The 10,000-nt window shown below is 48.6% G+C and overlaps 2 protein-coding genes across 2 annotated transcripts in view; one reads left to right on the top strand and one right to left on the bottom strand.

Moving 5' to 3' along the window:
- Positions 1–2,877: 2,877 nt before the first annotated feature.
- On the bottom strand, positions 2,878–6,737 carry tlnrd1 (talin rod domain containing 1). The gene has a single exon (XM_084682683.1). The coding sequence runs from the start codon at positions 4,517–4,519 to the stop codon at positions 3,455–3,457; it is 1,065 nt and encodes a 354-aa protein (XP_084538809.1). The 5' UTR covers positions 4,520–6,737; the 3' UTR covers positions 2,878–3,454.
- A 1,556-nt stretch (positions 6,738–8,293) lies between these two features.
- mesd (mesoderm development LRP chaperone) overlaps positions 8,294–10,000 on the top strand; it is a 2,033-nt gene continuing 326 nt past the window's right edge. Inside the window, exons 1-3 of the mRNA XM_084682684.1 lie at positions 8,294–8,483; positions 8,737–8,969; positions 9,251–10,000. The exon at positions 9,251–10,000 is cut by the window's right edge and continues 326 nt beyond it. Coding sequence (XP_084538810.1) covers positions 8,325–8,483; positions 8,737–8,969; positions 9,251–9,518 — 660 coding nt within the window. The 5' untranslated portion in view covers positions 8,294–8,324 and the 3' untranslated portion in view covers positions 9,519–10,000. The remainder of the gene's footprint in view (positions 8,484–8,736; positions 8,970–9,250) is intronic.

Here is a 10,000-nt window from a genome sequence, read left to right as displayed (position 1 = left end):
CAGTGTGGGGACTTTTCTAATAAAATGTTGCTCTTCCTGTTCATGCTCCGCTGGCTTCGACATCAGCCACCCGTCACCTTGAGGAAGCAGAGCTTCAAAAAATAATTCTGATTCGACCCCACTGGAAGACAAAGGTATAAGGGTAGTTAACAGCTGTGGGAAAACTTAAACACACACACACATTCCGGAGCCTAATAAATAATGGCGTAAAGTGTAGTGTGTGTTCTGTATTGTCAGAACCACAGGTGGTTCTGGGCTTGGTGCTGGAGGTGAGTGAAGGCTACATCCTCATCCCCTGCTCCGTGTGTGTGTGTGTCACTTCCTGTGGGTCCTCAGGCAGACAATAGAAAGCTGGGTGAGGCTGTCCCGGTTCGGGACAGGACACAGGGAGGCGTGTGTGTGTGTGTGTGTTTGAGGGTGGGTTGAATGAGTCTGTAACTAGAAAGGAATATTCTGTCCAAGCAGTTGGACGGTGTTCACTCAGTCTCACACATCCACTGACACAGAGAGAGAGACAACACAAAGAGGCTTCTGTCTCAGCACAAACACAAGAAGGGCCAGACCTGGTTAGGGAGAGAGGTCAAAGTTCCCCAACATGTGCTACAGACTCTCACCCTCACCGTGGGCCAACCGGGGGGAGGGGCTGGGAGCCAAAAATGAATTTGAGTGACAGCCAACTTTCCACATTCTGTGGGTTCAATCAGGAGTGTTTTTCTTTCTTCGGCAAGCTGATTGGTTGAATCGAGAAGAACAACACGATCGTCAGCTGCACCTTGAGCCAGGGCTCAGGACAGATCGATCAGTCTCACAGCTCTCAAACACACCCGGATGATAACAGTGAACAACAGTGAGTACATAGCTGTAGCTATCACCTCAGTACTGACATCCCTATCAGTAGTCTGCCCTGTAGGAGCTGTCTGTAGCTGCTGGAGAGCCAGCACACTCGGAAGCCAGAGCCGTGTTGCTATGACCACCGCTGGGATCCGTTAGAGAGCTGGCTCCAGGCTTCAACACCCCCCCCCCACCACCACCACCACCCGCCCTCCAACTAACCGTTCACAAGGATGAAGTCATTCACACGAGTGTGTCAAAGAAAGCGAGGGAGGGCGGCGAGGAGAGGAAATACAGGTCCAGCGAACAAGCATGAGAGCGAGTGTAAGTCTGTGTCTGACTTTGGGAAGGGGAGAGGAGGGGAGCAGAGGCTGGGGGCAGTGTTGTGACCGGGTACAAGATATCGGTCCTCAAAGTCACTCAACTACAGGTTTTCAAGGGGAAAACACCCTGGGCCAACTGCTGAGGTGTCATGTTGATCCTCTGACAGGCTGTGAGCAGGCCGGCTGTGATGGTGTGACTGACCCAGACACAGCGTCTGTCACTGGTCCTGAACACCTCTCCTTAAACAACCAAGGAAGCAGAAACAGAGATGGTAAATGTACTGTATTTCACACGTGATACTGTGACACACAGCTACTGGGTCTGGTAGCTTCCTGGTAATGGGAGCTGCATTAGGAGACAGCTGCTGTGGACTCACCAATCACAACATCCCCTGATCTGGGTTACATCAATAATGCAGAGGGTGTCAGCCGGCTAGCTGTTACAGAGTCTGGTTACCACGCACCTGCAGATCACGCTGGTTACCACACACCTGTGGGTCTAACCTGTCAAACTGGTTACCATGCACCTATACGTATACCTACCCTGTCAATCTTGTTACCACCCACCCACAGGCCACACAGGACCTGTGAATCTGTCATCTGTGAACATGAACAACGTGGCTGAGCAACAGGAAATGATGCGTCGCCTCTCCAGGCGGCTGGTCTCCCTGAGGGGAGTGATGTCATCGGCTGAGGGGAGGCTCCCGAGGATGGCGCTGCAGCGCTTCCCTCCGCGGGCAGGAAATAGGCGAAGTCTCGTTTAAAAATGATGACTGTAACATGCCTGGCTGTAAAGGAAGTGACTCCTGATAGCAGGGATGTTGGTTTCCTGTTGTGGACCAACACGCTTGACCAGAGTGAGGACAGGCAGAAGGGCTGGAGGGGACTGGAGGGTACTGGGTCACAGAGGGGAGAACAATGCCACAAGTGAACCCACATGCTGAGAAAGACCGGCTAGTGACAGAAATAAGCCGTTTGAAATCACAACAGGGCAGAAGATCAGACAAAAGATATTCTGCGGGAAAGCGTTTTCCATTTTAGTCAAGCAAAACACCTGGGAGGGGCGACTGTGCAGGACCTGACAGATTTCTAATGCTAAACAGACTGACCTGCTATCAGCTCGGTGTTCACGGGGGATTCAGACAGTCAGAAGCAGAAGGCAGGACATCCTATGTAATAACCTTTCATTAAAGCAGGATTTGTGCATTGAGCGTCAGCTGAAATCTCTGGCTTATGGGCTTGTGTGTGGGCTGGGCTGGAGACCCTGGAGGAAGAGGAGGAGGTGGGCTGGAGACCATGGAGGGAGAGGAGGAGGTGGCATGGATGTGAGGCTTGAACAGGGATCTGGGACTTCAAGCACAACCCTGGACTGAGCTGACGGCGTCGTCAGGCTTATCTGAGATAACAAGTGGAAAGGATCAAGGCTTCAGTCAATACACAGAACCTCCAAGGTCATCTTCAAAGGGACGTGCCCAGATGAACCTGGCTCACGAGATAACAGCGCAAGCCACATCTCATTCCCCATGAGAAACTTGTCTCTTACAGAATTGTTCACTATAGTGGTGTGTACCATCTTGGATAATGGTGTTCCACGTTTGTTACTGTACATACACGGTCAGTTTCTGATACACAGATACTCATGGAGCGAGTCATTATTATTAGGGTCTAACTACACGGCTACACACCTTCCCAGAACAGCCTGATGCACTCAGACAGCAGCATGTATGAGAAACAACATTTTTTTTAATATTTGAAATAAATACTCCGTTACATGCATGATCAAAACACATTACAAATACTATGGTAAGTCTGGTAAATAGTGTAAAACCAAAGGCGCACACTTACAGCAGCTTTTACCCAATTAGAATTCACACAATGAAACACAAGCATCGCTACTCTCTTCCCACTCTTACTAAGCACACGTACTCCTACAGATCACCTAGGCAACGCTCACACAGAGGATACATCCATAGTCACGTCTGTCGTTTTCACCATAGCAGAAAACTGAGGTAAACTTTACAGGTTTTGAGATCACTGTTGTTGTTGTTTTAGTAGAGGGTGAGCAGGTGAGCGAGGAGTGGGGCTGGAGTACAAGCTGTCAGTTCCTTCTGAGGTTCCAGACGCATCCAGCGCGGCCAAAACCTCGACGCGATCGTCTCTTGAGCTCGGCGAATCTCCCGACGGCTCTCCTCATTCACAGAACAGACTGAACAGGCTAAACCTGGGCATGCTGAACGCACGGGCCCAAACCGAGTGAGTCTCTCACTTCGTACGGGTTGATGCGTTAACTGTTGAGGAAACTAATTCACAGGATGGGAGTTGACGGGGGGCAAGGCCCGGGGGGACGACCTCTGCCTCAGCGCCTGGGACAGCAGCGTGCATCCGTCCGACACCGCGCACGCCGAGTTACGCAAGCGCTCCCGGTAGTCCGCCATCTTGGCGCTGCTCTCGGGATGCTGGGATACGTCCCGGAGACCCTGCGTGAGGAGCACGCAGGCCGACACCACGCTCATGGCGCCCCCCAACACTGCCGTCTGCACCCCCTTCCCCTCGGGGGAGATCGTGGCGGCCCGGCCCAGGAACTGGGGCTCCGTGGCGAAGCCCACCAGGGCGTTGACCGCCTGGACCAGCGCGGCGCTGAACAGGACGCAGCGGTTGCGGGTCAGCTCGCTGGGCTGGGTCTTCACCTCTCGGACGCACGCCAGGAAGGCGGTGCCGCTGGTGCTCATGCTCTTCACGCCCAGCTTGAACTGCTCCTTGGCGAAGCGGTCCTTGGTCCTCTCGCTGGCCAGGCTGGAGGCGTCCGTCAGGGTCTTCAGGTTCCTGGAGATGTTCTGGGAGAGCTCCAGGAGGAGCTGGGGGGTGAGGTCCGCCAGGGCCGTGACCCGGAGCGTGCTGCAGCTCTGCTCCACCTCGTGCCGGCAGCGCGTCACCTTGTAGCGCTCCACCAGGCCGGCCAGGCAGGGCTGCGAGCCGGGCGTCTCCACCGCCGCCAGGTAGGCGGCGTGGGCGGAGCACTCGGTCAGGGACACCACCAGGTCCCCCATCTCCAGCAGGCGGTCGCCCACCTCAGTGAAACGGCCCATGTTCAGCTGGCTCTGGATGTCGTGGGTGAGGATGGAGAGCTCCTTGGTCCGGGCGATCACCGTATCCCGGCACTGCTCGAAGGTCTCGGCCACCGACAGGCCCTCGGAGGAGATCACCGGCCGGGTCTCGCTGGAGAGCAGGAGGAGGTCGGCCACCAGCTGCACCTTGCCCTTGCACGTGTCGCAGATGGAGGAGAGCTTCCTCCTCTGCTGCAGGCTGCTGCTGGGGCTGCTGACGGATCCTTCGCTAGCTGACTTCCCAGAGCCACTGCTAGCCATAATACAGGTCTGTAGCTACTGCTGTCTGGGTCTGGGTTGTAGACTGATCTATGTGGCCGAACACCCCATTATATATCTAAGACATTTTATACTACGTTCAAATATATCCCCGCACATGTTTTACAAAGTCTAAATAGTTGAAACTGGCCAAACAGTCTTCCTTAAAGTCCTTCAGAGTAAGTGATATCCACTGTAATGAGCAAGAACATATTCTGAAAAAGCACAGGACATTTCCAAAGTCAATATTTGATTAGATCAAATCGTGATGACTGTGTCAAGGTGTTAAATCAATCACCTATGAATGTTCAGAGTTTAAATCATTTCTAACTGTGACCATTCAACCATGTATACAGAGGTAACACCAAATATCAAAATAAACTTGGTAAAAATCCCTTCAAAAGATGACTTTAAATGTATCAGTGTTCATAATTATTCATGCAAATGTTCGTTTGCATGTTTACAGTTAAATTAAATGCCCTGAATGTTTCCTTCAGAATTCAACCCTTGGCTACCTCGTACATTCACAGGTTGCTATATTAAGCTGTACTGGTCGAAATCACACACTGCGGTGCCAACAATGTGCCTTACTTTAGTGCAGACTTAAAATAAAAAAAACTTAGATATACTCTAAAATTGTAATTACATCCAATATTCGAGTTTACAAGGTACAAATATTAAGACGTTGTTTTATGTTACACCTTCACCAAACGATACAACTCTAGATCACCTCCTCGCTTTGGGGCAGGATATAACTTGACCCAATAGTTACCTGATCTGAATCTAATAAGTTTGACCACCCTAGCTTGGCTGGGAGACGAGCTCGTGCCTGTTTTGAGAAGGGCACCACGGGGGCAGTTCCGTTCGACCTCTCCTGGAGCGTGCGCCACTTCAGCATCATCATTCCATGAGTCTTCCCAAATAAAAGCCTTCAAAAGAGCAACAAGCCCGCGGTAACGGCCCTCTAGAGACTTTCAACCTTTTCTTTTTCATACACAATCCCGTCACAGAAACTAGTTCCTTGGGCAGGTTTGATTCCAACGGCATATCTATTGTCCATGCGCCCCTTTTAGCAAAACGCGGGGAGTGAACGCGTAGTCCAGCATATCCTGCATCCTTGTGGGTTTGCTACCCATAGCAGTCATATCCCTATTGAACTGTGCCCATAACTCGTAGCAATTCGTCTTTCACTTTCACAGTAGATCACAAAAAGGCACCCGGGCAGAAGAAGTCGTGTTTCCAAACCGAAAGTCGTTTTTGAGCTCCAGCTACATCTTCAGTGCTATCAGGAAACGGAGAGGGTGTGGTCGCACTTGAACGGCTTCACTGTAGCGAAGTAGCAACACGGCGAAGTTAGGGGATAGCTTTCCGCTGAAAAAAAAAAAACCTTTAGAATTTATTTACGAGTAAATTCAGGCTCCAGGTCATATTCACATGAGTGTTCCGTATAGATCTTATAGTCAAATGTGAAGTCACAGCCGTTCCAGGTTCGTATTATGTTTCCTGAAGAGTTGTGTGGTACGAGTTTCAGGGCAGACCGATCCCTCTGCCATGAGACGTCTCTTCCCGAGGCCCCGACGTGGGTGCATTCGACTACCGGTGTAAGGGCAAAGTTACACCCAAAACGCAGTTCTCAAAAAGGATCGACAACATATTCTCCATTTTAACCGGCGTCTCTCTCAATAATGTAACTGCCCATGAACAATCCAGGCGGGTGATACTCTCGGAAACATGCGTTATGGATATTAAAAACAAAAAAAAACCTTTTCAGTACGGACTTCCAGCCAGCTGTTGGAGCTTACATGAGCGGCGCCTCGCTTTACACTTAGACCACGATTTTGTGTTTCACGTTTCCGCGCACGTTTACTGTCTTTCAACCAATTTAAAGCGACAATTATAGCACTAGCCTATGAAAAAGTTACAACTGTTATATTTGTCTTATCTGCAAGCCTATAATGTTGCAAAGTCTAGCCTAAGGTTATTTTGCAACAATTATTTTATTTGTAAAATAAAATTGTAATTGTACAACAAAACTAAATTCTATCAGAAAGAGTTGCCTGAATCTGTTAAATCTTTACTTTAGGCTTTTCAAGAGCCTAACTACTAACCCATAGCTGGACATTGCTAGGATGTAGGTATATGCCTGCTCATGTCAATAGATAAATAGAAAAACATTAATACAAATATTCACCCCACCGCCTGAATCTTATGTATGAGAAACGCAACATTATCTGTGGGCGGTGAAATCAGACACCACTCCATTTTTATGTGCGTGACGTCACCCGGCCTGTCCAATGAGCGAGTACGCTGTGAATAGGAGAGAGCCAATCCCAGAGCAGAGAAAAACTTTACTTCCCAGCTCTTTTCCTTAATCGGTAAAGGATGGATGTTAACTTGTGCTCTCAGACAGATGGATACATGTAGGCCTATATTATAATAATCCCTGTAGACTAGCAACACTTTATACATCTGACGCCTTTATCCAAAGCGAATAGTGAGAAACCTACAGTAGTCCTAGAAGATCCAGGATCAGAAGTGCATAATCTAGTTTTTCGGTGGTCAGTCGGGGAACTGTCGGTATTTACTAGCCGCATTGCAAAGTAACCACATCTAAACTAACTGGCGTGGTGAACCAAGATGATGGTTACAGTGTTCTATAATACTACAATAAAACCACAATGCAACTGCAGCACAATATAGCTGAATAGCATCTAAACAGTTTAAGTATCATCTCGATTATCTACCTGATTTATAAAGGATGAACACATAATACTTATGTATAATGTATATATAAACATCTAAATTCCTCGACTAGTCTTACAATGACGTCTCGACTGGGCCTGTTACCCTATCTAGAATAATGAAGTAGTAGCCTACAGTACACCAGCAACGAGCCAATTTGTGAGTGCAGACAGATGGTTTAACAGGGTCACAAATAGGTGCAGCTAATGGACAAAAGTGTAGGTAACACGTACTGCTTTCGGTACCCTTAGGCCAATAACATCAACAGAAAGTGGTAAAGGCGTGAGAAAATAGGCGTCTCCACCATCATCACCTTAAACTAGACACAAACTTGCCCCCAACATGTCTGGGTGTGCGCGTTTCTTGGAAGCATACCGCTCGCGTTTACCACAAGTTTGCACTGTCAGTCTTACTCACAGCTGCACAGGACCCAGTGCCAGACAGTGGGTGGAGTTGGCAGCACAGGAAGCTCCGAAGTTGGGCCCGTCTCCACGACTCCCCTGACCTCATTCTACCGTAGGACTGCAGCAGGCACCGGGGAAATCCACGGAGGGTTTGCTTACATGTAGCCGCAGATGGCATATTTCCCATTTCCAATAGGCCTATCTTATTTTATTTGTTTGTAGATCAATGTAGAGTAGACTATGCATTTTTGTTGTTGTATGGGAACAAATATCTTTGTATTGTGCTAATAATACATTTACATTTACATTTAGTCATTTAGCAGACGCTCTTATCCAGAGCGACTTACAGTAAGTACAGGGACATTCCCCCCGAGGCAAGTAGGGTAAAGTGCCTTGCCCAAGGACACAACGTCATATTGCATGACCGGGAACCGAACCAACAACCTTCTGATTAATAGCCCGACTCCCTAACCGCTCAGCCATCTGACCCCCATCTAATAGTAGATTTCTCACATTTTGCGCCAAATAAAGTGACAAACGCTGTGAGTAGTCATTTGTGCCTCATTTGCCCGTTTTAACCTCAAACATGTTTTCTAGAAACACCTTCTTCTGACGTTTCGAGGCGCTGTATTTCAACCAATCAGCTTGCACCATCTGTAAGCATGGCGTCGGACTTCAGATGGAGATGTACTGTGCTGTTGCTCTCTGTGTGTTTGATCAGCATTTTAGCCGCAGATAGTAAAAACAACAAGCCCAAGAAGAAGAAAGATATTCGGGATTACAATGACGCGGATATGGCAAGGCTGCTTGAGGAATGGGAGGTAGGCAAATTTGAGTTTAAAGCTTTACCCCCTCGTTAGCAAACCAAGCTAACTCACTTAGCTAGCTTGTTAGCCAGTACTACTATCTAGCTGCTGCAACACTACCCCCACGATGAAATACGTCAGTGCAGCCACTTTATAGTAGTCACCCGCTTCGCAGGTAACTAACAAAAGTATTTAACCACTAGAATGAGTACTATTGGGGATAGGAAACTACGGTTCTCTCGGAACTGATGGATTTCTTGCTCCACAGAAAGATGACGATATCGAGGAAGGAGACCTTCCAGAACACAAGAGGTCCTCACCGCCGATCGACTTCAACAAGGTAGACCCTTCCAAGCCCGAAGAGCTGCTGAAGATGTCTAAGAAGGGAAAGACTCTGATGGTGTTTGCCACCGTGTCAGGAGATCCCTCCGAGAAAGAGACGGAGGAGATTACCAGCCTGTGGCAGGGAAGCCTTTTCAACGCCAACTTTGACATTCAGAGGTGAGTGTTCCTACCTCAAGTGCCTAATGATGTGTGTCCTGTGGTTCTCCAACGGGTGGAGTCCTGCTTCAATTTTATTCCCCCCAAAAAATCATTATCAAAGGGGGCCTGACTGGGGGGTAAAAGAATCCCTATTTTTTTAAGCAACACAATCAAGGAAACTAGTTAACCGAAGCATTGGTCTCAGGTCTGCATTGATTCTCTCACTATAACCTCTCGTTGGAATGATACTGCGTGTCGTCCGACCATCACGTCCTCTGTGTCTCCTCCCCCAACCCCAGGTTCGTCGTGGGCTCCAACAGAGCCATCTTCATGCTGCGTGACGGCAGCTTCGCCTGGGAGGTCAAAGACTTCCTCATCTCCCAGGACCGCTGTGCCGACGTCACTGTGGAGGGCCAGGTGTTTCCTGGGAAGGCCGCCAAGAAAGAAGACGGAAAAGCAAAGGAACACAACGAAGTAAACGCCAAGAAGAACAAGAAGAAGAAGAAGAAGAACGAGGGGGCGAAACCGGACTTGGAGGGAAACAGGTCCAACAAGCAGGAGCTGTGATGGTCAGAACAACCCAGAAACAAGATGTCCGCCGTCACCCCCGACGACAAGGAGAGCCTCTGTATGACCTGGATTCTGGCTGTTCCTCTCTGACTCAGCACCCTCCATGTTACATGCACCTATTAGAGACCCAGACCTGCATCTTCCAAGCAGTTGAGGTTAAAGGGGGAAATGCTGATCCAGAGTCAGTTTTACGACTCTGAGATCCCTGCTTCCTGTCAAAGTGAGTGTTGACAGACAGATCTCTGAGCAGATGTTGTAGCTCTGAGGTTTACTGTGTTTTTGCTGAGTTTCAAGTTCTAGATGTTTTTTTGTTGTTGTTTTTTTTACTGCTGAGTTTTAACCAAACCACTGTTTGGTTAATGTTCAATTTGATCATCCATCCTAAGTGAATGTCTAACTCGTTTGTGTCTAGTAAACTAAGTTCCAGTTTTCCAGGCATGTACTAAACTAGTCCTAAAGTAAGAGAACAATTCAATGAA

This window comes from Hypomesus nipponensis, chromosome 19 (assembly GCF_054491055.1).
Source record: "Hypomesus nipponensis isolate SF chromosome 19, ASM5449105v1, whole genome shotgun sequence".
NCBI lineage: Eukaryota > Metazoa > Chordata > Actinopteri > Osmeriformes > Osmeridae > Hypomesus > Hypomesus nipponensis.
The sequence above is the reverse complement of the archived record's forward strand: the minus strand, read 5'-3'. Positions and strand labels throughout refer to the sequence as shown.